The 27,439-nt window shown below is 40.9% G+C and overlaps 2 protein-coding genes across 3 annotated transcripts in view; one reads left to right on the top strand and one right to left on the bottom strand.

Moving 5' to 3' along the window:
- radil (Ras association and DIL domains) overlaps positions 1 to 5,090 on the top strand; it is a 33,452-nt gene extending 28,362 nt beyond the window's left edge. For both annotated transcript variants that reach the window (XM_039613841.1, XM_039613842.1), the window contains exons 17-20: positions 488 to 833; positions 1,724 to 1,863; positions 3,815 to 3,954; positions 4,210 to 5,090. In XM_039613841.1, coding sequence (XP_039469775.1) covers positions 488 to 833; positions 1,724 to 1,863; positions 3,815 to 3,954; positions 4,210 to 4,309 — 726 coding nt within the window. In that variant the 3' untranslated portion in view covers positions 4,310 to 5,090. The remainder of the gene's footprint in view (positions 1 to 487; positions 834 to 1,723; positions 1,864 to 3,814; positions 3,955 to 4,209) is intronic.
- Positions 5,091 to 6,926: 1,836 nt separating this feature from the next.
- On the bottom strand, positions 6,927 to 25,265 carry foxk1 (forkhead box K1). The gene is made up of 9 exons (XM_031758957.2): positions 24,329 to 25,265; positions 16,471 to 16,686; positions 11,609 to 11,807; positions 11,336 to 11,482; positions 11,026 to 11,219; positions 10,598 to 10,770; positions 10,272 to 10,508; positions 9,478 to 9,651; positions 6,927 to 9,065 (listed from the first exon to the last, which is right to left on the bottom strand). The coding sequence occupies exons 1-9, from the start codon at positions 24,772 to 24,774 to the stop codon at positions 8,833 to 8,835; spliced, it is 2,019 nt and encodes a 672-aa protein (XP_031614817.1). The 5' UTR covers positions 24,775 to 25,265; the 3' UTR covers positions 6,927 to 8,832.
- Positions 25,266 to 27,439: the final 2,174 nt, after the last annotated feature.

The raw sequence follows: 27,439 nt of genomic DNA on the forward strand, positions 1-27,439 counted from the left end.
AGTAATCCAGGCCATGTGCCTCAGCAGCTGTGGCTGTTGAGGAGTTCCTCGTAATCCCATAAATGAAAGACAAAACCCTCTATTCCAGCCAACCCACACACACACACAATCACACACACACACAGAAACCTAGACATGGTTAAATCATGGTTAATCTGATTAGTCTTTAGGCTGTCTAATTAGTGGGAACGGCTGACTAGACCATAATCCCTAGTGTTACAGCACCCTCATATGTACACATACCCACACACAGAAAAATATGCATTTAAAAGTATGCTCACTGGAACATTAATCTGTGCAATGATAATGCATTCAAACTTTAATCATCTCTAGCTGATGGGTTTTCATGCAGGAGCAAAGCTTCAGCGATGCTCTAAATATTCTCACAGATGAAAGAAAAAAGGAATATTTGTTATTGTTATCAACTGCATTCTCACTTTAGATGTCAGATTATCCTCTAAAGTCTGTCTGTCCCATCTCAACACAGAGGGAGCTGCTACCTCCGAGCCACAGCAGTCCTCGTTCAGGGGGTCCAGGGGACGACGGGCCAGGAGAGCCAGGAGAGGAGAGAGGACGGGACAGACCATCAGGCCAGTCTCACACACACAGCCTCAGACGGAACGGCACCATTCACCACCCTCGAACTGCAAATCCAGACCCGTCCTGCCTCCTGACTCCTCCCAACACTCCCTTGTACCCTGAAGGAGGAGGCAGCGGAGGCGGAGGAGGGCCTGTGCCGCTCATCGGTACCAACGTTCAGACCAACGGCTGCACCGGCAGGACTGTGGCTGAATGTAAAAAGACCAATGGACTCATCACCAACGGACTGGAGGGTAGGCCGTGTTATTTACATGAGGTGGACAAAATAGCAAAAACTGATGAGCAGATTTATTTATTTTTTTTCATAAAAACACAATTCACGACCTCTAAAAGTACCAGCGTGTAATCAGACCCCCCCCCCTACCAAACAAAGAACATAAGCTTCACAGAAGCTGATTTTTTTTTGTACTGAATTGCATAATGCGCTTTATTATTATTTTTATTATTTTGTCCACCCCAGATGTGCAAGTTTAAATCTTGCAGTTAATTTTAGATAGTGAGCATGCACCAGGTGTTTAAAAAAAATCAGCAACATTTCAGATCTTGAGCAGTAGATACCTGCAGATATTGACAGCCTCTGCTCTCGTTTCTAAGTTTCAAATCCATCCATCTCACTGCGCCAAAAATCATTATTAATTAAGGTCACATGAATCCAGAGTTTGCTGTGGCACTACACCCTCTGCAGAACAGAATTAATGAAGAAACAGCAGATTTACATTGATCAACCATGTCACGGCCAATACCATGTCACTCAGTGACGCGTGTGTGTATTGAGGGAAGATTGGTTCACAAACACTTTATCAATGTGGCATGTTGATAGTGCATACATTTTAATACTGCTCAGTTTAAAACGGCTGTATAGCTGCACTGAAAGGGCATGACAAAAAATGCTGATTTAAAGTGTGTGCAACAGTTGATCCCCTTCACTGTGTAGTGAGTGTGACCTCTGCAGGCAGAAGCATGTGTGTGTGGTATAGAAGCTGCACCTTTGCACGTGTCTGAGTATCCGCGTGTTTCTTCTGCACAGCAAGTCTTCTTTTTTTCCTGTTTGTCCAACCCCATAGCGAGACCCTGTGTGTGTCTGTGTGTGTTTTGTGCCTTTGGGTGTCTGTGTCCTCTGCAGGGTGTATTAGTGGGTGTGAATTCCCTTTCCCTGTATCCTCCCCCGGCGTCCCCTCCCTTCCTGATGACTTGTGTGTGGTGTTTGTAGTGGAACTGGACAAGGGACCCTACGGACTGGGCATGGGACTCATAGACGGCCTGGTAAGTAGACAAACGCATTTTTCACATTATATCGAGTTTTAGCCACGTGCTTTAAAAATGCTGGGTCACTAACATAAAAATGTTAAGACAGATTATAGAGCCGCATTTTGGAACAGTCTTAACACTCGCCTCTGTCAGCGCGCCCCAGGGTAGCTGTGGCTACAATGTAGCTTGCCATCACCAGTGTGTGAATGTGTGTGTGAATGACTGAATGTAGTGTAAAGCGCTTTGGGGTCCTTAGGGACTAAGTAAAGCACTATAAAAATACAGGGCATTTACCATTTACCATATAATATATATATATATATATCTATAAGTATATAGATTAGATTATAGATAGTTTATTCATTCCTGGGGGGAAATTCACAAATTTCAGCAGTATCCACATGCACATGCTAGACATACAATAAATACTGACACCAATAACTACTACTACACATTTTAAAGTTACATATTGCAAATAAATTAAAGTGCAAAGTAAATTAATACTTTGTATTCATATCCTTTATTTATTGTTTAAGAGCTACCTCCCTGAAAATGTCATTTTTACCCTCCTAGGACCTGGTAAAAAAAAATCAGATAATTCTTTGTTTTTACATTCATCAGGTCCCAATCAGCCCAAATAGCAAAAAAGAAATTAAAAATGCATGCCATGAAAGAGTTCGGGTCTTAGGAGGTTAATACAAATTTAAGTAAAGCACTGACAAAAAGATCAAGGAATTTTTTAAAGTTTTTAAACACTGTGGTTTTATTTTGAATGCTTACATTATTTTACTTTGTGCACAGAAACAAAATTATTTCATAAAAACCAAAAACTACCAGAGTCAAAATTATTAGCCCCTTAATTTTAACAGTCACTTGTGCATCTTTTTTGCTGGATAACAGCCTGCAGTTGTTTTTATAGTTTTCAACAAGTCTCACACACGTCTCCTGAGCAATCCCAGCCCATTTTTCTTTGGCTAATATCTCAAGCTCCTCCAGATTTGATGGTTTTCAATTCACTCCTCAGATTTTCCATGACATTCAAGTCAGGGTTTTGTGCATGTAAGTTAATAACCTTCACTTTGGTTTCTGGAGATATTTTTTCACCAGAAGCAATGTCGATTTCGGATTATTGTTGTTTTATAAGATAAAAGCCACAACCTACACCCAGTTTTGCTGCTGACTGCTTAGGTTTTCTTTCACCTTGATGCAGCTGCAGACACACTGAAGCATCCCCACAGCATGATACCTCCACCGCTGCATTTTACTGTCGAATGGTGTTCTTTAGCTTGCACTCTTCTCCATTCTCTCTCCAAACATAACCAGCATCTCTGAGGCCAAAGAGCTTTAGTTTTATAATTCCAGTATGCATCATTTTTCTCCAGGTTGATCTTAGCATACAGTCTGGCTTGAAGGCATCTCTTCTGCAGAAGTTGAGTTTTCCTCACAGTCCAGCCCAGTGCAGGGCTCTAGGGATTGTCTTCTTTGAGACTACAATTCCCGACTTGGCTAAGTCATTCACTCACATCCTGGCAGTTGTTCTAGGGTCTTTAAACACATCTCTCACAAGCTTTCTTTCCAGAGTCGTGATGCCTTCTCATGTGACAGCTTGCTAAAGTTATTATATTGTGTGCAAATTGGAGGATAACACTCAGTTTTAACTTTATTTTACAAGCTTTGAGCATAATTCTGTTAATGTGTGCAAATAGAACTAAATGTTTTTCCTACAACAAAGGGTTATTAACATTAGTGTCTAGAAAAGGACCAGAAAACCAGACCAGACCAACTAGAAAAGGTTCAGTGGTAGAGGTAGTGGTGCTGCGTTTTGTACAGTTCTTAATATCAGTTTAAATCAGCAGTTATCAGTAGTAGTGAGCTGTTATGCAGCTTTAATGGAAACCTGCCTCTGGCCAAGTACTTTCCCTGGCTGTGGCATCAATCGATTTCCATTGCCTTCTCCATCCTACAGCACACTCCTCTCAACGCTCCAGGCATTTACATCCGGACTCTGATCCCCGATGGACCAGCCGCCTCTGACGGCAGGCTGAGGATCGGAGACCGCATCCTGGCAGTGAACGGTACCAGTCTGATAGGAGCAGACTACCAGAGGTAAGGGAGAAGTTATAGTGGAGGCGTTAAACAGCTGGTGGAGATAAATGATACCACTGAGTTATCACCGACTTCAATGACAGTGAGCAGTCTTTCCACATTGCTAACCACTGCTGTCAGCCTCTTAAGCCGATTGATTACTTTGATTGGTCGAAGCCCAGACAGTGATGCCCTGTTATCCTTACGTTTCTGCTGAGCATCAGGTAACCAGACTCTGTCCTTCTCCCTCCGCTTCCTCCCGTTTGTGCCACACAGCGCGGTGGATTTGATTCGTCTGGGAGGGGGTCGACTGCGTTTCCTGGTAGCCAAGTCTGACCCAGAGGTCTCGGAGAAGATCAGCGCCTCCTCCTGCTGATTACCTCGGCCTCCCAGCTAAGACATGCACAACACGCTACACCGGACTGGAGATAGGAACTAACAAGGAATACAGATGTGTGCACTGACAAATGGCATACACACACCGCTCTCACCCAAAGGAGTACCTACGCCTCATGAAATATGAATGTGAAACCCAGCGTCTGCACAGCTCAAAGCCAAGCAGATAACACTCCACGACTCCACTGAACAGCTGCCATACCTGCTTCCCTCACGCAGACTCCTACTGGGTTTGTGTAACAGACACAGTCTTAAACCCTCGGCGACTTCAAAGGAGTCCGCAGCGAGGAAAGTTGCCTAATTAATCAGCGTTTGAGGTGGGTTAGGTCTAGCCAATCAGTATGCAGTGTGAGGCGGTTTAAAGCACAGCGGATTCTCATCAGTCAAGCCCAGAGGCACGTGTGACTTTTGCCAACAGTATTTTTGAGTTGTTTCTATTAAATTCCAGATGTAAATAGCACGCTGAGATGCCTACCCAGCTCTCTGAAACAGGTGGACACAAACTGAAGATGTACTTTAGAATTTTAGAAGCATTTGCAGACAAGGTGAGCCTCAGTGAACCCCTGAATGTTTTGTAAATCCATTTGTTATAGCGAGCAGTATCAGCGTCTACTCCACGGATGCAAGTTTGTGAATGAATGTTGACTTTTGCACTGAAGAGTGGAAGAAAACGACAGAGGGAGTGAACTGAAAAATCACAAGAAGTACAAGCTCACTCTCCCATTCCACCTGTGACATCGTAGCTGGACTTTACCTTCGCTGGGGGGACTTAGTTAGTAACCACACCATGAAGACAACATGCTCCACTCCAGACTCTCAGCTGCAGTGCATTTAAACTGCAGCATAAACAGCTGTTTGTAAATATTCAACATTGTCTCACACATATTATTTGGATCTTCAAAAGAAAAGTCACCTTTGGGAACGACTCGTGTTGTTGTGGGTTTTTTGTTTTTCCTGAAATATATTCGAGACACTAAAGCCTACAGATGGAGAAAAGGGAAAGTTTGGTCATGGGTTGTAAACTTTTTTTTGTATGTCATGTATTTATTTTGAACAGGAATGAATTACATAGCTAAATGGTTTGTTCAACAACATTACAAGAAAAGTGGTAGCCATCCATGCTGTTTGTGCTGGTTTGAAGTTTTAAAATATTGGGCTTTGATATCTGCCTGGAATCAGATATAATGCTCTTTTTTCTAATTATGCTTTGAATAAAACAAATTTAGCAGGAGCAGTTATTTTACCGGAAAAAACACATCCCAGCTGCTGTGGTCGAATTGTACAACTTAAAGTACCTCCTGCTCCCGATCACTTTACCTTGATAGAAAAGATCAGAAGGTGAGGACAAGATGAAGAGAAGCCTGGAGCTCAGAGAGAGCTCGACTCCACTTATAAGAAACTTCTTAATTTGAAAGCGGATGTAAGCATAACTCTGCTGTGTAGAAACTACGAAATCCTGAGGATGGACTACAAAAAGCACCCATGTGTGTCAGGTTGTTCCATGCATTTGGAGGAAAAAAAAAAAAAGAACCACTGTGGTAAAATCCCTGCAATACCACGGTTGTGATTTTTAAAGCAAAATGAACACAGTCCATGAAGTGAAATTACATTTTTGACAAATTTAGATTCAACCTGCAAAACATCATCCTTGCCCCCGTGAAGCCTGAACTATGAAGTACCTGATAGAAAAATGTTTTTTTGAAACCAAAGCTACAAAAAAAAAAAAAAAAAAAAAAAATTGGATATGACTTTTAATTTGTATTGTTTTTGCTATATTTGCCATTTTTATGAGATTTATTAGGTTTTTTTAGAAAAATACAAAATAAAACTCACACTGATGAGTGTACCATATATGATACACTTGGCGTTGCGGGGTTAAGAAGCAGCTTATCACAGCGGCGTGATGTTCAAAGTTCAGCCGTGCCAGTTATGGTGTCAGATAGTGTCTCTATCAGTTATGAGACGGCATCATCACATTTCCTTTCTCCTCCTAAAGGAGGCATGAAACCACCTTTGCTTTATAATGTAGAGCCATGCTGACACGTCCAGATCCCGTCACTCACTCCAAATCCTTCCTCAGCAAATCCAACTATTCGACCACAGCATCAGCCAGGGCTACACGGGTCACCTGACTGACCATAACCACCAATCACAGCAGAGCATCAATCTCTAGCTTCACCTTACCGTCTTATAATGTTTTCTAGAGTTGTAACTGGCTGGTTATTTGCACTGTGGATTTTTTTTTTTAAGCAAAGTGTGAAACGCTGCATCAGATATTTGCCAGTTTTACTTAAACCGTAGTTTTGCTGATCATTTCTGCAGTTTGAAACTTGTTGGTTGTTTTCATGGTTTTGCCCTTTTTTCCCAGTTTTGTTTCTTTTTTTTTGCAGTAACATTTTCCTTTTGTGCATTTCAGGGTTTGTATGGCATTGATCTCGTGCATGTTGACCCTCTTCTGGTCATTTATACTGTTAACAATGACTTCAGAATAAAGACTGTTGGATACTCGAGTTTTGAATGGAACAACACAGACTTCAAATTCATTCTCACACACGACGGCAGACACTGCCACACAGAAGAGCGAGGACAACACAGCATTTAAGTCAATGAGGAACTTTAATTTGTGCTACACATTTTAACAAATCACAAAACAGGAACATTTAAAAATACATATTTTCTATTTCCAGAATGTTTACGTATTGATGACTGCTGTTTTTTATACATATAGCAAAATATTTTTTCTCTCTTTCCAAAATAAGAAAAAATACCTTCTGAAGAACTTTGTCATTTAGCAGATAGAGCAGCATACAATCATTACGCATCTTTTTTTAAAAATTTATTTATTTTTTTCTAATAATGTGCAACAACAATCACTGAATGCCTGATTCCCAGCTATAAACGAGGCCTGTGTGAGGGAATTTGGGTGGAAAAAAAAAAAAATCTAAAGAGAGTGAGAATGTGAGGATTGAGCAAGAGTGGAGGGGAGGGAAGTGTTATAGAAAAATCTAATTGTGGCAGGAATCGCCGACAGCTTGACGCCTCTTTGGAGACTGCGAAGATGAGAGGGACTGCTTGGTGAGGAGAGGTAGACTGGGCGAAAGAAGAAGAACAAAACTGTAAAATGAATTTAAGGAAACAAGAAAAAGCATCAGAGTGGTGAGCCGAGAACAGAAGGTGTCAGAAGTACCAAACAGAGTGGAATAAAAAAAGAACTGTTGAAATTTGTGGTCATGTGTTGGTCCCGCCCTTCCCCTGACAAAAAAATCAAACAAACAAAAAACCTGAAACGAATCTACCAATGCAGCGCAACTGTCACCGCTGTAGTGTCGCCGATCGTCAGCTGTTAAAGCGCTATGTTACTCTAAAACAGTAAAGCTGTCTAAAGGTTAAAATAAAACAACAAAAATGTAGAAATATTTAAGGCTTTTAAAGGATTATTACAATAATGCTTCTCTGTGCTAAAAAAAAAAAAAAAAAAGTACGCACAGGCTGCTCCGTTTTGTTTTTTTCTAACGCTACTGAAACAAAACAAAAAAATTAAAACAATCAGTTTGTCTACATTAGGTTAGCTCCACTTCAATCAACTCCATATAGTTGCCCGTTTCGCTCCTTCTCTCCCATCCAAATGCTGTGATCTTCCTGAATCAGAGAAGCCTTGCGCCGATAAACCGCACTGGACTGAAGTGAAGCAAAAACTGCAAACTGCTGGTTTGTCATAACCTGAATTTCCACGTATCTGTTCTCCAAAAACAACATACCTTTATTTTTCTTTTTTTTTGCTTTTTGTTTTTCTTTAAAGCGAAGGCATGAAGAGAGACGTCTCACATTCTGCTCTTTAAAATGAACGTCTGCCTTTTCTCGTCTGAGACCGCTCGTTTGATGCCTTCGGTCTCGCTTTATCCTTGGAGAAGAGCCTCATGAAGAGTACAATCATATTCTTAAGTCTCCTGGGCCTTAACAACCTAGTGTGGGTGTATGCAGCTGAGTCCTCTCTAGCCTTCTGCCCACGACTGTACGAAACGACGCGATTCGTCGACTCTTAATGCTGACGGCCCTTTCTGTGGTCGCGGGGCCGTTCGGATCTCACGTTCCCTGGTTTTACGTCAGGCAGCGACTCTAATGAGAAGCGCAGGAGAGGTGAGTTCTTTGGCCTGAGAGTGATAAGTGATGCATCTGCGATAATATCCAACATTCACATAGTAAAAGTAGTGCTGAAATGATTTTATTATAATTAATAACCTTAAATCTGTGTATTGTCAGTGAATGATGGACTACATTTTTAAAAATTGTAATTCTAAAACTTCTTTTTTTAAATTTCAGCACAAATTCCAAAGGTTTCATCTACTTTTGACCGAAATGTGTGTTCTTATGAGTTAATTCCCTTCTGAGAGACCGCCTGTCGGCCATGTCGGCTACAGTCGTATCAAATAAGTATAAAAGGCGACGAGTTAAGGGGGCGATAGAGAGGCTGTCCACTGGGTATCTGGTGAGAGGCCCTGAGTTTTACTGCCTAGCGTCATGGGTTTGCGATGCCATGGCAACAATGACAGGCTGCTGACCGGGTGTGGCTTGATGCTGAGCAGATTCGGGGCCGCCATCGTCCTCCATCTTTGGCCGCTTGGCCTGGGGCTCGCCTGGTTGTCCAGCTAAAGTTTCTGCACTGGGCTGTCTGCTCACCAACACCGGAGGGGAGCTAGAGGCCTGAGCAGCCAAAATCTGCAGAGGACTACTCAGACCTGAACAGGACAAAAAAAGAAAAAAGAAAATGAGCAAAGAATGGTTTTGTCCATTTGTGAAATGGTAAATGAACTGGTTTCTACTCTAGCTGAGCACTCAAAACACGTTTTACTGGTCATGTCACACAGAGCTTTCTAGCCCAAGTGCCTTACCTAACATGTGCATGCATGTTAGGTAAGGTGGTGAGCGGTTCAATATCGTGCTTTAAGACACTTCAACATGTCTGCTGGAGAAGCCGGGGATCAAACCACTGACTGCTGATTAGTAGATGACCCGCACTGCCTACTGAGCCACAAACACCCAGCTGTCTGCTGTAAAGAGGTCGGCCTTTTCTTGAATATAATGAAACCTTATTGTGTTTAAAGGACAAAAAATACCATCCAAAAAAGAAAGGAAAAAAAAAAGTCTTACCAGATGCATTAGCAAGGCTGGTTGCTGTGACAACAGCAGCAGTGGTGTGTTTGCCATTCTGGGTAATGGGGCGAACAGGAAGTTGATGTAAACCTGGGGTCAGATTACGTGCTTCCCCGGCCTGCACCGCACTCTCCACAGTCTGGATCACCCGCTCTCTGGTCAGCTGGGCTTCTGTGGACAAAGCGTACGATTCAAACAAGGGAACCCGTCAACAATCCAGCCAGATTTGGCCGGATTGGGTTGTTTTATCTTGTTTACGCCGAAACACTAATGCAGTAATCAAACATTTGTCAGAATTTAGCATAATTTCTTAAATATCAGTTCACAGTATGCACCAGTAGGATGCTGTCCTGAAAATGCAGATCTTAAAAACATGACATAATGAGCCACAAAACACAATTTCACATGGATTTACACCAAACAAACCTCATCTCTTCAGGGAGAGTGATAAACGTGTCTGATTCTACAGCAAATGGAAATTAAGGTCGCTAAACTCAGAGATGTGTTCATTATTTTGGCTACTGTCAGCTATACTCGCTACAAGAAATATCTTGCGTTGCTGATTTGTGCAGTAAAGCTGAACAGTAAAGGTGTGACTGAGGAAGAGCCCAGTATTCCCAGCACTGGACAGTAAAAACGAGTGGGCGTTAAGGATGTGAACAAGGCCACAACAGCTTTAAAGACTCGAAGCTGAGCATCAGCAGACAAACTTTCCTGTGTATCACATTACAAAGGATTGCATCACGCAGAAAAAGCATTTCAAAAATAGATCCCCCCCCAAACGGCCGTACCTCTGAGATCACTGTTGCCCTCTACTCCTCCAACAGCGCTGTACCCATTTGGAGGAATGCTAGTAACCACCCGCACCATGGTGACAGAGGGCTGAGAGGAGCTTTGGAACACATGGATGGGCTGGACTTGGCCACCGCCACCTGGAAGCAAAGCAAGGGCTTTCCCCGAGCCCGAGGACAGCGCTGTAGGGTGATGGGGAGTGGCCATGATGACAGGCTGAGCACTGACTGGGGAGCCTACGCAGAGGCAGACACAATTTACTTGATGTGTTTTAGCAAGCTCGTCATCTGCGGATCTTTGAAAGAGATTTTGTTTGCACGCTTACCTGGGGCGCTCTGAGTATACCTGTACTCAGGTACAGATGCCAGTTTGTTAGCCAGCTGTTCGTGGTGGTCGTGGGGGATAGGCGAGCCCTCCCTGCTCAGACACTCGGGAGTCTGCAGCCCGCTTGAAGGAGGAGAAAGAAGCCCCTGGTGGGTCGGGGATGCTGGAGCACTCCTAAATAACAAAATACAGAAAAAGCAGAGAAATCAAATAACTAACCAACAGAGTTTTAGTAAGACATGCAGAGCTCCTCACTGTCAGCACCCTCTACTCATTCAGGCAAACCTCAGAACCACACTTACTTTGTTCTGTCCAATCAAATGATCGCAAGGAGCAGAAGCAGAGAGAAGGGAGAGAGGGTTAACTGAATCATTGTGCGTGTCTGTGTGTGCAACTTGAAGGCCACAGATGACCCACTGCAAAGCCCACCTTGATGACAGGGGTCCAAACGGGGTCCTAAAGCAGGCCACCCCTCTTTGCCGTCTCTTCCTGAAGGCCTGCTCCACCAGCTTGGCCTCAGAGGCAGAATCCAGACGCCAAAAGCTTCCTTTCCCCGGCTCGTCCTGAGAGCGGGCCACTTTCAGGAAGTAGCGGTTCAGAGACAGATTGTGTCTGATTGAGTTCTTGAAAAAGGAAAAACGTTTTGTCACTGGACACAGAAGCATCAGTTTGAAAGAAGAGAAATTTTCTTTCCAGCTTACTCGGGTAAAAGTTGTATTTCTAGACAAGACTACTGTACCTGCCAGCCCTTGTCTGCAGTGCGGTAGTAGGGGTAGTGTTTGGTGATGTATGCGTAGATGCCACTGAGAGTCAGCTGCTTGTCTTGGGCCGAGGAGATGGCCTGGACAATCAGCTGTGCATAGGAATAAGGTGGCTTGGACTCATCCTGGCCCAAAAAAACAATAGACACGAGTCTAAATACACATGCATCCATAAAGACACACTCAGCTTTTTTTCTAAGGTTAAACATTAACAGTCGATTTCTTAGAAGCAATCAGGCCTGGATGTTTACCCTGGGACTGTCACCACCAGCTGACTCCGCTCGCTGCTCACTCCCCCCACTTCTCTGCTCAGCAATACTTCGTCTCTGCTCAGAAACAGCCTTGGCAGCATACTCAGCTGCTAACTGGAGGTCGGAGGTGATGTTGCGTCCGTAGCGATACCCCGATGACCCCGCCCCACGCGGACTAGCTGGACAGGAGTTAGGAACACTGGGAAAGAGAGAGAAATAGAGGAAAGGGTTACCACTATGGTTTATGGCTACATGAAAAATAACCTAAATAAGATGAGAGCATTAATCTTGATCCAAAAGGTCAGTAAAATACTTGTTTCACAGACTTACAGTCACATTAACCAAAACAACTGTAACTAAGCACACAGACAGGACAAGCCAGATTCTACCTGATAGTTACATTAACTTCTCCAAGAATGTGGGATTAACAAAGGGATTACTATTGCAAAAAAGTAATTAGATTACTGTTACTTTCCCGTAACCATGCTACATTACTGCGTTACTAAACCGTGATTTTGTTTGTGTGAGTGTCTCATGACTATGACGTGCCAGCGTGCAACGTCCATGGCAGCAACAGACGTGTGTAGATCAACAGTGGATAATATGGAGTGCGGGAGAGAGTACAACCATGCAGCGTTTAAAACTTGGAAGTTTGATTCCGTAAAAAGTGACAAACACATAGCGCCCACTGTACACTCTGCATGGGAAGAAAACTTCTACAGTGAAAAATTAAACTTCAAATCTGAGCAAGCACCAAGCACGCTGCCACGGATCTTCCCACTGACATGACCGCTGTGGCACCGGGCAAACCTCCACCTGCCCCACTCCTGCTAAACAGGTGAACATAGATTTAAGAGCGACAGGACTTAGTGCTGCTGAATCTTTGATTTTATTAAATGTTTGCTGTGTTTTACTTGCATCTATTTAAAAGAGTGAGTGAAAACAACATTATATTTTATTTTATTTTATATGCTGGAATATGCAGAAAATAGGTTTAAATTTTAAATTTCTTGCATATAATTAAATTTTTGCTTGATGCAATGTGCATAAAGTTAAAAGATTAAAACTAATAAAACAATTTTTCAAAAGAGAGTTTTTCATTTGATTCAATTTTATATGATGGATTAAGCAGAAAAAAATAGAACTGGGCTGAAAGGTCTATTGTTTTATTACCTATTCAGGTTGTGTATCATGTTTTTAAAAAGTGAAAAAGTGACAGATGAAAAACTTCTGAAGCCTCACTGATCCACATGTACTGGTCTTGTCCCAGTCTCGTTCAGTTCTGGACAGAGATTGTCCATGTCCAGGATTCTCAGTGTGATGCTGGCCCCCTTCTTGCTCTGTTTGGCATCAGTGGGAATGAGGTGCTTCTACCGGCCTCTAAAAGACAGGCGCTATCATTTTATATAAATTTATACAAATTTTATTTATATATTTTTTCTTTATTTCACCCACACACACACTTTGTTTTTAGTTTTTTGTTTTTTTTTAAAAACATTTTACAGCCTTAAGTGTACGGGCTAATTACCCCAAATGAACAAATCATCTGTAATCCTTCTCTTCTCCTTTTGTTTATATGTATAAAGGGAAAAACTCTTTTTTTTTTTTTAAAAAAAAAACAAAAAAACAATGTCGTTTTATTAAAAGTAACTACGTGATAAAGTAACTAATTACTTTTGAAAATAACTAATCAGTAAAGTAATGGGATTACTTTCTTGGAGAAGTAATCAGTAATGGTGTCAAGCTCATACACCGGTCATTTCCAGCAGAGGTGTGTGTACAATTGTCCCTGATAGACTGCAAAGTCTGACAGGTCAGTCATTTCAAGATTTTATTAGTAAATCCTTAAAACCATAATTATGTCAGAGTGCGAAATAAAGACTACATGATGTAACAGTGAGGAGTAACTAAAGTGTACAGTATGAAGGTCTGTTGAAGCATTTCTAATCTTCATTTTACATTTTGCATTTAACATTTGTTAAATGCAAAGATAAGCATTTTTAAATTTTGTTCATTATTTACCATTTCTATGAAATTTGAATAGAACTGGAAAAATACAGAAGAATAAGAATCCACACCTCAGAGTAAAGCAAAACTGATTAGTTTTGGTACAAAAGAGAAAAGTGAATTAACTGTCATGAAATGATGTCTTTGGCCACTGCATGTTGTTCCCAGTAAAACTTAAAGCTACTGTTTCATTATCAACACTTTTTTTTGTGATAAAATCCTCGCCTCACATGATTCACAAATGTAGTGTTTACAAAGATTATCACCAGGCTGATATTAAAGTCCAATAATAGCTATTTTCCTATATATCCATACTGACATTTATATTGGCTAATAAACAGAAATGAAAAAGTAAAGAGGAGATGGAAGAAATACCCTTCGAGCATGTTACAGTGCTGATGTGGTCCAGTTTTTAAACCAGAGGGCAACGTGTTTGGAAAAGCTGCAAACAACCAGCTCATTCGGGCAGAGCGTAAACAAATAATCTACTACTTGTTGTGACAATGAAACGAGTTTATTTTTCAAGTCATGTAAATATATGTGTTAGTAAAGACTCAGAAATAACTACACATGACAAATGTTAAGAAAATAAGATTAAATGTCGTGTGTCAGAAAGAAAGAGAAAAAATATTGGCCAGTATATCGGATTTCTTAAATCACCAAATATTGGTATCAGTATCAGGCTTCAGATCTTATACTGGTTGAGTCATAAAAGGCTTTCCCTTACACACAAGAACTAGATCTGAAAAAGGAAAGAAACCAAACACGGCTCACTGGTGTCAAAAATGCAACGTGATCACAAAACACACAACAATGACCATAAATACATTAATGATTAACTCTGCTTTATCTGCTGCTGCTGTGAGAGAGAGACAGAGAGCACAAGGAAAACCCAGCAACTTCTCATACAGTACACACCTGCTTCTGTTAGTAAAGTAAACAATGGTTTCTGGGAGAGTCAGTAAGCTTTGATTTGCCTCTAGCAACAAAGAGCCACGGATACAGACGAGGGGAGAGAGAGTATGTTTTTAGTTTGTGGCTGGAGGAACCAGGCTGGAGGAACCAGGCTGCAGGCTCCGTTTTCATAACACAAACATATTTTTTGTACTTTTCGGAAGTACAAAAAAATACTGAAATCTGTATCCGTCAGTCTGCTAGGACTTTGTTATTTGTGCCTCCACGGGGGAACAAGGGTCATCTTTGCTTTCCCCCGGACACTCTTAAAACAACCATCCCCCCGCGAGCCACGTGCACGAGGCCCAGCAATACAAGAGTGCATGCTGGCAGAGAAAGGAGGGTGCGATTTTACGCTGTGCATTTAAGTTGCCAAACAGGAAAAGTGACTCTTAGCACCCTGTAAGAGGGACCACGTGCTTTGACACAATACTCTTCCGCCATACACAGCGGTGTGTATGTACCACCGGGGAAGGCTGGCCCGACTATGTGCCCGAAAAAGGCCACGGTGAGAGCGGCGCAGAAATGTTTGAGCGAGCGTCTTTAGTGTGTCTGTAGTGTGTCTGTAGTGTTTCCACGTGCGAGAGAACAGGAGCTGAGGGTTGAGTGGGAGGGGCAGGGGGCTCGGAAAAGGAAACCACTAATGGACGGGAAAACGGCCCACAAGCAAAACAATCTGCCCTCGACAGCCAATCGCAGGCCTCGAAGCGGCAGCCATCCCATATAAGGCAAGCATGCGTGCTGACATTGGTGGGGATGCATGATGCAAAGGCAGAGAGAGACCACCAGAGGGCACGCACAGCTCCGTCGAACACTCGCACATGACGTGTATATTTACAGAGCACAGATTTCTTTTAAACATGTGCCTTCAGAGCCTATGAAACTGAAGCTTTCTCTCTCTGAGTGCAGATACAAGCACATCTTCAGCTAGAGTGCATGTCAGCAGTGCACAACACACTACACTTTTGTTTCACAAAAAAGAAACTAACAGCTCATCTGAGAACTTTCATTGTACAGCCAGCTTTGTTTTAAAACTCCTCCAACAGATCCTCCTCACCGATACCCATTTACATAAAATAAGACACCGAAAAAATAATTTTTTAAAAAGGGTTTGTATTTAATTTACTCATTTATTTTTTTTATTATTTTTGGTTACTGTCTCCTGTTTCTTTTTTTACAAGTACTGTCTGTGTACTTACTCAACCTCTTCCACTACAGTACAAGTTTTAATAATTAACCAGATAATACAAGTTTTATTATCTGGTTAATACAAGTAAATCGGTCTTGTAGACATCCAAAATCTCAATAAAAACATCTAAAGGTATGTTTAGATACCTTTAAATTTGACCAAACTAACAAAAAGTGAAACTGAGGATACATCCTGTATATTTCTCTTTTACTGAAGTTTCGTTAGATTTCCAAGTTCATAAAATTGTTTCAGCTTACAAGTCTATTTTTTCGTTTTGTTTTAGTTAACTATTTTTTCCCCCACATCTCGTTTTTAGTTTTAGTTAACTATAAGAAACGTGGTTGTTAACACATCCATGTTACACACTGACACCAGGAGGAGACACAAACTCTGCATCTCAGGGGTGTTCAGCTAATTTTAGGGTATCCACCATAAAACACGAGCCAAATCAAAACATGTGCTATAGTGACCCTTTGGGAAATAAGGGAGCAGCTAAAAGTACCTCTAATACTAATCAATACTTATTGGAAAATAAATGTTTTCTTAATTATTGGGGATTGATTGAAAAGACACATTGAACTAGTTTGCCAAGAATTCCTTCCAAAGAAAAACATCCTCCTGCTTTAACTGCCAATCCAGACGGCCTACTTTGCATTTATGAATGCTGCATGAATTGATCAGTGTCCACGTGATTGTGTGTCTGCCGGCTTACCTGATGGTGCCTGTGGGTGAGGGCAGCGGAGAGCCAAACGCCCTCATGTGCTCTTCATGCTGCTGCGCCGTGGGAATGCTGATTTTAAGAGGAGAAATTTGGGGCAGAAGCGAGCGAGCGGGGGGCGACTGCTGCTCCCTCTCCCGGTGCTCCTCAACCTCCAGGAGTGACATGAACTGGATCTTGATCGCCGTGCTGGGAAAACGAAACATGCACCTAAAGAGCAGCAGGGAGGGGGAAGGCCACAGGGTGGAGAGAACACAAAGCAAAAAAGAGAGATGATGTCATGTTGGTTCAACCAAACAGTAAAGCATTAAAACATTAACAGATCAGCAATTCAGAGTTGTGTTTAAACCTTCTCGTCGATGACAATTTAAACATTTCATGTGCAACTAAGCAACTTGTATTGCAGGGGGAGATGGTGAGATATGGCCAAATTTGAGAAGAAAAAAAACCTGCTAAATGACTGGTGGTGACATTGTTTTGTCAACCAACATCTCCAAGGGCAAGAATAAACATTCAAACTCGACATCATTACACGTTTTACGGCAAAACACAAACACCCGTGCAGATCTCCCTTAATAAAAAAAATCATAACGTGACGGCACTTCCCACGTAACTACAGGGGTTTGTTTACATTTCAAACAATATCACACCACCTCTTGTGGATAAAAACCTCGACTGGTGCGCGCACAAAGCTCCCCAGACCTGCACCTCCTTTTCTATTCTGCTTTTAAACAGGTCTGAACAACCTCCTCAATAAAAAGCGAGGATCAGTCACAGGTCCACGTTAGCTCAAGCCTAAACAAAGCTAATTACATGTGTGAGGGATTTGGTAAATGGAAACTTAATGATTGGTGACTGGTTGTTTCAATTTCCTCCCAACTGACTCTGGCAGCAGGGTCGTGTCTTTACTGCACCCTTTCTGATCTCACGGCAAAGACGTTGAAGCCCCGTTAATTCTACAAAAGAAAGGAAATATCCACAAAGGATCAGAGTGTTGAAAGATGTTCCAGACACACCAGTCTGATAGAGAGGAAAAAAATTACATGGAGAGAGAGAAAGATGAAGCATTCTTCCTGAAAACCGGCAGCTGTCACTGGATTCTTGAAAACACTGCTCACAGCTGTTTTGGCCTATAGTGTTCCATCCACCAACACCAGGTGCCCGGGCACAGATAGCACGAGGCCTTGCGGCAGCCCTGCAGAAGCTGCAGCTTTTGACAGCTGAGGCAGAAAAGACGCATTCAGCAAACAAAAGGAAAAAAAAAAAGAAAAACGTTTTACTTCTGTCCTTCAGCTCAATGTCAGACAAGCAAAGACAAAAAACTCACAGGGCAGTTCGACTAGATTTCACTAAAGTAAACAGAAAACATGGAACAAGCTTGAGTAGTTAAACTGGACCAAGAGTTAGCTTCTTAAGTAGTAGTAGTAGTAGTATACTGTGTGGATGCATTACTCCAGATAGCTAATTTAAGACTTATTAAGGAGCTAAACAAATGTAAGATATAGAGGAAAATGGGGAACATGGCTACTGTCTGAAACGGGACTGTGCACTAGGGTTGGGCGCTATATCAAATATACTCGATGTATCGTGAGGTTTTCAACGTACGATGCTTAAAATGGATTTATCATAACCATCGGGTATGAGTTGCCATGGAAATAATTATGCTGTCTGCACGAAATTCACTCGAGTTTTTTTTTTTGTCCCACACGCTGCAAATGCATCATTAATTCCTCCCACCCTTCCCAACCAGACAATTTTCTACCCAGCACACTGCGCTGAGCGTGTGTGTTTATATTTCACCAGATGGGGAAAAAAAATATGGCGACAGCGCGAGTTTCAGACGAGCGAGGGAATGAGACACTTCGCTGTCGTTTGGATTTCACAGGAAGGATGTCGAACAAAATGCGGCAATTTGCAAAACCTGCCGTAAAACTACTGCCGCTAAAGGTAGCAGTACCACGGATTTATTCCACTGCAAAATTAAGACCGTTTTAAACTCCGCATGTGAACATCTCCCCACAGACCAAAGAAAAAGTTAAAGAAACCAGCTGTGATACCTGTGACTGTTCTTGGTCATCCGTTTTCTATAGTCACTATCTAGACTTTTGTTTCTGTAATTTGAGGTCGTCTTTGACAATTTTATGTTAAAAGCAAAAATAAAAAAGCACCTATTTAATTTCAATTGGGGGTTTTTTGTCTCACGAATTAGTGCTTGATCTCCTTTTTTGTTGCTATGATCTTTTGTTTGTTAAAGGTCTAGTGTTGACCACAGAAAGAGACTTACTCTCACAGTTTTGTCATCTGTGAAAAACGTCTGTGTGCAACTGATGGTTTAAAAAATGGTTAAAATAAAACATTTCGATTAATTTAGATTTTTTGTATTCAAAGTAAACAGTGAATGGTTGCTTTGAATAAGTATACAAGTACAATTTTAGGTACTATAAGGTTGAAAATGGTTTGGAGGTTAGTTAAACATACCATGATATATATCATGTATCGTGATACAGCCAAAAAATATTGCGATATCAGATTTTCCTCGCCAGCCCTACTGTGCACTTCATAGCCAAGCTGTGGCAAACAGATGTTGTGTTCAAATAAATTTGCTTAATAGGGTTTTTTTTTTCTTCAACAAAACTGTTTAATACATCATGTTTTTTCTAAAGTCTGCGAGTAATTATGTTAAATAATCTTGATCTCAATGCTGACCAAAATAATTGTGACCAATCAGCCCCAGCTTGCAGCAACAATACAGTAAAGATAAAGGCAAATCTACAGATAATTTAAATATGTGGTAAAATTAAAATGCCATTTGTATTTTGGAAAAATCTGACAAGAGCCTACATCTTTAATTACACATTAATTTTTTAAAATATTTTTTTCAATCTTTCTTCTAATTTGTCAGGATTTATTTTTAGCGATTTTTGCCTCAATTTTTCAAGATAAAGTCAAGCACGTGGCAGATATCACCAAATTATAAATCTATAGATTTTGCTGCACGTGTCAAGTGATGCTGACCACAGAGGGGAGATTGATTGGTGCTCCTCTGTCTGCACTCTGTGCTTCTTGTCACAGAGACTTAATTGGAGGCTGACAAACTGATTGTGAGATGTGACATTGGGATAAATCATTGGAATGGTATATGGAAATGTGTCCCAAAGAATAGATGAATGACATTGCAGTCAATCCATCAACTGATGCACACATGAATATAAAACAGGAAAATTTATATACAAATACATTCTGACGCCTTTTAATTGGATGAAATTGGAATTATTTAAATGTTCTATGTTTGATTCGTTTAATCGGTTTTCATGATCTCTGGAATTAAAAATTTACTAATGCTACACTAATTTTATCTCTGTGTCAAGTTCTTACCAATACTCAAAGCGGAGCAACAGACACCTTAACATTACATCAGTCCTTCAATCAGACCTAAAACACTATGTTAACACAAACAAATTCAATACAATTTGGAAATAAATTGGATATTAATTAAATAAACGAGCTTTAAGCATCAACTAATTGTTGTTTGATATTCTTTATAAATACAGTGCTACCCTTCAGCCTCCGAGTAGACACACCTTTGTTATAAATGTGAAAATTCTCTGATTTTCAGAAAGGTTGACCTCTGACCTTGAAGTCAAGGTAAATGAGATTTTAACTTAACAGAGTTTTTCAGTAAATGCAACCATTGTTTTGATTTGAAAATTTTACGTTGCCTCCTGTAAGTTAGGTATATAAGTATATTTGGTTAATTAGCAACCAAGGCTTAATGTCTATTTGGTACAACTTTAGCAAGCACTTGGATTGCATTTTGAACAGATCTATTATAAATTTTATCTTGATTTAACTTCTGATTTTTACCTATTTAGAATTGTAGTTTAAATATTTTCTTATGTGTTCAAGTCTCAGTGAAATGAAAATGGAGAGGAAGGTGGGGAGAGAGAGCTGGGGAAGCCATGCAGCGAAAGGCCGCAGGTGGGCTAAACTGTCAAGCTTTTTCCTTCATTTTCCATACAGTCCTTGTATCTCACCCTGTTGGGTTTGTCTAATAAGCCACTTAATATTCAAGCAAAAAAAAAAACACAAAACAAAACAAAACAAAAAAAAACTACAAAGGAAGTTCAACATAACCGGGCTTCTTTCTTTGTTTTAGCAGACTCGACAAAACCTAAAACCCCAAGATTGAGTAATGGTTACCACAACTTATTAACTTTCTCTGTTAAGCTGGGCTTTCTGCTTCAGACTCAGCATGCTCATGTGAAAAAAAAAAAAGATGCATTTCACAGGCCACGTGACTTCTTCCACAAAAAAATGATCGCTATGAATGCTGCCTACTCCAGGGAAACCAGAAGACAAAATGGTGATTAAAAATCTATAAAGACCATAAAAACACTGCAAATAAGACAAAAAATTAATGGTGCAGAAAACTGTTAATCTTTGAATTTATCACACATAGCATTAAAATTTTAAACATTTTTATACCAAGGAATTATTTTATCACTGAGTGCGCTCTCAGTGCACATGTTTATTTTGAAGGTGACGGCTGCACATCGGAGCTCTGAAACTTTAAACTGGAGCCATTTAAACGTTAGCTTACTGTGCCACAGCCTAACAAAGGAGATGTGGGAAATGCTTTAGTTTGTCACAAATCAAAGTGAAATTAGTTTTATATATCTGGTGTGTGTTCTATGTTTCAATTCCAGTGGTGTAAAAGAGACTTAGCAGCAGATTAGAATCAAGTACAACAACATTTGTACTTTTTCTGCTTCACCAAATAAATACATGCATTCCTGTGAAATGCACCGTTTCTGTTACATTCACTGGTTTTAGTAAGGTACAGCTTAACAATTTGGACATGTAACACACATTTTCAGAGTATTGGATTTAAAACATGCTGTAAATGAGAGAATCAGTGAAAACGTGGCACTTCTAGACAATTTTTAACAGAAACTCAGAACATAACCTGCTCCTGATCATGTTATATGCTTAACATCGGTAACCACGGTGATTTAACCACGTAAAAAGAGAGCCACTTTCATGACACAGAAAACGCGACACAGCTCGCTAAGCCATCAATCTGGCTTGATAGTGTCAGTGTTGTGTCTACAGATAACAGAGAACTTAGCCAAGAAACCATTTTAAATTCTACCTTTAGGCAGTTTTTCACTAGCAGCATGTTGCAAAAAACACATGATTTGTTCTGATTTCTTTAGCTGAATGTATTAAAAGTGCCAAAGATAACACGGTTTGTCTGGTGATCCCCAAAGATCTATCTGCAGCAGAAAGCAGTATCTGGAAGCCGTGTCGTTAAAAAAATGTAAAAATAGGAAGAAAAATTCACAGGATCTGAGCGATGCACAGTTGATGCATCTACTGTTCACTGAAGCCTCATTAGAAGTGGTCTCAGTGGAAGGGTGGATATCAAGAAGCCATTCTTTAAAGAAGGGAAAACTGGGAGAAAAGGCTGAGGATTGCCAAATTACAGAAGAACAGGTCTTACGATATGATGAAAACAAATTTGAAATTTGAGGTTCAATCAGTATGCACGGAGGAGGTCAGGAGGGAGATACAGCATTTAATGTCTACAGCATGGTGAAGGCTCTGTCATGGTTTGACAACAGTGTTGGAGATCTTGTTAGAAATTATGGAACTATGAACACAGAAAAGAACCATCAGATTTTGATCCACCATGCAATACCATCTGGAAAGCATCTGATTGACAGTGGCTTCATTTTTCAGCATGACAATGATCTCAAACACATGCTAATGCAGTAAAAGCATACCCAGATAGAAAAGCGCACAATGAAACACTATCAGTCATGGACTGGCCTCCCCAGAGCTGAACCTTAACATTAATGAAGCAGTGTGGGAGCATATTGACAGAGAAGGTAACAAAACAAAGCCAAAATCTAAGGAAAAGCTTTGAATGTCATGTAAGAAGCCTGGAGAAATATTCCTGAAGACTACTTAAAGAAATCAGAAGAAAGATGCCTTAGAAAACAGACTGTTGAAGAATAAAGGTGGTCATATCATGACTTTTCAAGTTGTTAAAATTGCACAAACTCTGTTTTTGCCTCATATGATTTATTTCCATGTATGTTTGCACGTTTCAATAATTCTCAGTCCCCATTTACCATTTTCATTGGAAAACATAAACAAATGAAGGGTGGGTGCTCAAGACTTTTGCACAATCCTGTATAAATTGATAAATTACTATACATGAGTGGCAATATGTAGCTGATAAAACACAAAACAAAAGCATTTTTTTTTTAAAATCTAACCAATCATTTTAGTCACTTTAGGGAAAGTTGCACAGCATTTGTTTGCTCAAGCTTCTTACATTAAAGTGTTTGTTGCCGCTTCTGTCTTATATAAGGGTAAACTGAATTTTAGAGCAGAATTTGAAGGACTTTTTTTGCTAACAGTTTAATTTTTTTCCTTTGAGAAAATTAATTCTAATAAGCCACTATCGTTTGTTTAGATCTGCACTTAATCTGGCTCAGTCTTTAGTTTTTATTAAATGTCTTTTTGCTCAGCAGTATCATAATGAAATTAATTTGTAAATCATAACAATGCAGAGAAATTGGTGTCTTTCAGATTTAACTCGGCGCAGTTTCGCTAGCTCTGTAATGTCGAGAAAACCCTCCAGGGCCAAAGCAACCCAAGCAAACATGGCTGTGGCCTTGGCTTGCAAGTCAGTGTTTACTTCGTCATGTGCGCCTGCAGCGAGGATATCGCCCCAGTCTGCACTTCCGGTTCAATAACCGACACACCCCCAAACAGTGTTTCGAGCCAATCAGAGAAGACAAAGACACCCCCCCACCCAAACACACTCATACCGCCTCCACCCTATGATTGACACATACACAAAACCGAAGATTTCCGTTTGTAAGCTTGCAACTGTACTAAACAAACCAGTGAAAGCAACATGTGTAAACGCGACAGCTCTGCAACCGCAGTGAAACAAAAGCTACATTCCACTGTACCCTAGATATAGACCAAAAAAAAGAGGAAAAGGGTGTTTCAAGTTTCAATATTTACCAAAAAACTCCAGTCTTCCTCGAAGAACCGTGAGATGACATGTCTGGGATGCGTTTGTTTACATTAATGTTTACGTGACACGTCGGCCAATAGTCTGAGAGCTAGTAGCTCAGAAGCTACAAGACGTGCTGATTCATTTATTTTGAAAATTAGATTACTTTAGAAAGTTATTTCAACAACAATATAACACACCGTACTTCTGAAAAAACATCAACCAGTTGCAGCACTTTGAAAGAAAAATAAATAAATTTACTAACTGCTCATGCTTGTCAGCAGGCCGGGAAAACGCAGCTAGGTTTGCTAACGGCTACAACTAGCTAGATTGATTCACTCATTCAGTGGGTTGAAGGTAAAGCTGAAGGGGTCCACTAAGAACATCTGGGCAAAACTGAATATTAATTGAATATAAATACATAACATCACTGTGAGTTAAACTGGAGACCTGACAGCTTATCGTGTTCCACCTTTACTGTCCAGACCTAGGCTGCCATTACTATACAACACCAAGCCGCTCTGGTAGGGGTGTCGTGACAAACTTTGTACCCCGGACAGGATAGGTGTCCCGTTTGGCCCTGTCATCGTGGAGGTCGTTTTGTATTAATGTTCTCCTCGTCAGTGTTCACAACTCTATTCGCGAGGCTAACTTGAGTTTACATTTGAGTCGTTTTACTGTACTGTAAGTAACCGCTAGACCTCCACTGTTAATGCATAAAATAAACTTTAGTGTGAGAAGCCCTGCGACGTCCAGCCACCGTGTTATCACGGGAAGCCTGACTGCAGCGGCTAGGCTTAGCTGACCCGTACTCACTCTCTAGGTAGCGGCAGTGGTGGCGCCCCTCTTCGCTGGAAGACCCCGTCCACGAATACACCGTTCTTGCCCAGGCACCGGAGGGAAAAACCACTCGCCTCGTCGTAGGTGAGCTGCAGGTGCCGTCGGGAAATGAAACTCGAGTGACCCATGTTGATGTCCACGGAGCCGTGAGAAGAGTTCCGGCCTATGGTGACCGTCCTTTGGCGCATGACATACTCAAAGTCCCGGCCCTCGAGCCTCGCCAGGGCCTGCGGAGGAGTAGAAGCGAGCCGCACGGGAAGAATCCCGGCGTCTGTGCGGGCATCCATCACCGGAGGACCCAGAAGGGCGAACGAGGGCTGGTGAAAGGTGTGCGAGGTCACCGCGACGCGCACCGGGCTGCACGGAGCCGACTGTAAAGCTAGCAGGGCTCGAGCCCCGGTGTCATCCCGGTAGTCTGCCATCTTCTTTCGGAGGGTCAACACACTCGCACGCGCGCACACTTAACTTCTCGCACACACAGAGTTGCAACGTGAGAGTTTTCGGCCAGGGAACTTGTTCACTCCGTGGCTGACGAACAACATGGAGTCCGGCTCAGTAGAAGAACGGGAGCGGAGTCTCCGGGAATCGGACTGGTGCTGCGTTCAGGGACACGTCGTCATAAGCTCACTCGACAGTCACACAGCAACTGAAAAGCGACATCACATACTATGTTGGCGTGCCTTAAAGTAATATCGCACCACAGTTTCACTAAAGATTTCAGTGAGAAATATTTAATCCGACATTCATGTGACGGTTCAAACATGCGCTGAAAGATCTGTTTAATGCTATGCAATGATCTTTTTGGTTCAACCCTCAGTGAAATGCATTAAAGAACGATTTCCTTGTATTTAACGAATCCGAAATGCCCAAAGTTTAAAAAAAGAAGCAAAAACCCCCACTTTGCACTTGAAACTGAAAGTAATTTTTGTGATGTCTTTGCTTTGTTCCCCATTCCTTAGTTTCAAGTCTAGCCCTGTATTCTAAAACTGGGTGTTTTCATTTTATTAAAAAAAAAAATCATTGGTTATTTGCCTGTGGTTTTTCATTGCCGTTTTTGTAATCTTACCTCTGTTTTACGCCTGTTTATTATTTATGCCTGTTTTATCTCTGTTTGTATAACCGCTGACCAAAACGAAACATCTCATTTGGTGCCTCAAACAATGAGACATGTAAATATGTTAGTTTCATCACTTGACAATGGCATCTATAGACAAACATGTGTCTGTCTCCACAACCAAACTTGGTTAATTATTTACCAATTTAGGGCACCACTGCAAAGGTTATAGTGAAATGAGGCACAGTACTTTCAACTTCATACATTACGTACAGGATATTTTATTGTGCTTTAAAAACATTGCAAGCAATTACTATATGGATTTTCCATTTCAGGAAAGGTCAAATCGAAGGTCATGGTTTTACAGTTAAGAGCTTAATTATGTCAAAATTGGATTAATAGTTTAGGAAAAAGTGATCATTAGAGAATTAGCAAAATTTAGCTGAGGTAAAAATCGCGTTGTCTCTCTTTAGAGAGGCACGGTTCCACATAAGACAGAAGTTCAAACAGGCTTGCTAAGAAGTGACATAATTATGCAAAATAAATAAAGTCTTTTATTAAATAGTCGTTTAGAAGAGTCTTCTGGAAAAAATACATTATGAAACAATCCCTTTTTTGCTATCATCATGCATATAATTTATTTATGTAGCATATTTGAACACAGTGCAATGTTGTTTATTAGATTTTTTTAAAACAGTGTATTTAAAACCACATTGAAAAAAAAAAAGAAAAAATGCAATGAAAACAAACTGCACTGCAGTTGCACAAAACGGTTAAAATAAAAATTTTTAGACAGCATAGCCCGAAACAAAACTCAGCAATGATTCTAAACGAAAATGGCCCTGAACGCCACACCTGGGGCCCTCTGTGGAAGGACATGGTTCATGTGGTCACAAAAGGAAACTGGTGGTTGAGCTTTATCACAGACTTTCTAGGATGATATCTTGAGATTAAAATCTAGCTCTTATTCATAACTGATCATTCCTCTCTTTCACTTTCACGTCTTTCCTGGATTCTGGTTACGGTTAGTGCCCAAAAGACTGCTTGTACTGTCTAATGTAAATAAATGAAAACTATGCAATTCTAAAATTAAAGCTTCTGAAACACAAAGCATATATTATTGTACATTTTGGCTAAATCCTATTTTAGTCTAATCAAGTGATATGATTCTATAGTTTTGATGTAATGGCACAGATTTCAGCTATTTCCAGCGTCATGTAGTCTTCCAATCCAACCTTAAGAACATGTAGTGTTTGCACTGTAGCTGGTTTGCCCACCTCAGATTTTTTTTTTTATCTCTAGCCTCTGTTTATAAACATGGAAAGAACAAGATGGTCTAAAACCCGGAGAATGGATCAGTGAAGAAGGAGCAGGAGCACATGAGCTTAGGGTGAAAAGTGTCCACTTGAGGGCGCTGTTGGAGGAAAAAACTAATTTGAAGACAGGCTATTTTACTTCAGTGCTTCATTCAGAAATACATTTCTTAAGGTAAAGCTTTGTTTTGTTTGTTTTAAGATTTGGTAATTAATGCTCTTACACAACAGCAGAAAGCACTTTTGTGTCTTTATCCCACTCAGGTCTGGTTCCTGGGAACCTAAAAGTAGACTGGGAGGCAGCACATTCAGCTATCAGGCCACTGCACTGTGGAACCTCTCTAGCTTTGAGATGATGCCTCAGACTTTTGTTTGTTGAAAAAGCTTGTAGTTCAGGCTGGATCAGGTGATCCCGAGGCTGCAGGCAGACCTCTGATGATGCACAGACTCTTTCTTCTCCACTCCCCACACTTTTATGTAACAATGTTGCATGTCATTAACTTTTTTCTCCATTTTCCTCCAGAGTTTTAATTTTTTTTTTCCTATCTATTGTTTGTGGTCTCTCTGTGACGCCGACCAGGCCCCACCCCGAGCCTCGTTCTGCTCGCTGTGTCTTCCAGGTCAAAAGAAAGTTGTCCTCCACATCATCACCAAACCTTTCACTAAAACAATTGTGTGGTCTCTCAGGTATTGTAGGGCATTCACTTTAGGTCATAAAAT

This window comes from Oreochromis aureus, linkage group 6, assembly GCF_013358895.1.
Source record: "Oreochromis aureus strain Israel breed Guangdong linkage group 6, ZZ_aureus, whole genome shotgun sequence".
In the NCBI taxonomy this organism is placed as follows: Eukaryota; Metazoa; Chordata; class Actinopteri; order Cichliformes; family Cichlidae; genus Oreochromis; species Oreochromis aureus.

Excerpts from the sequence above, each read along its gene's own strand:
- foxk1 (XM_031758957.2), bottom strand. The coding sequence starts at position 24,774 with ATGGCAGACTACCGGGATGACACCGGGGCTCGAGCCCTGCTAGCTTTA. Across the intron at positions 11,220-11,335 it reads CTGCAGACAAGGGCTGGCAG|AACTCAATCAGACACAATCT; the intron begins GTACAGTAGTCT and ends TCCTTTTTCAAG. Across the intron at positions 10,509-10,597 it reads GTATACTCAGAGCGCCCCAG|GCTCCCCAGTCAGTGCTCAG; the intron begins GTAAGCGTGCAA and ends GCCTCTGCGTAG.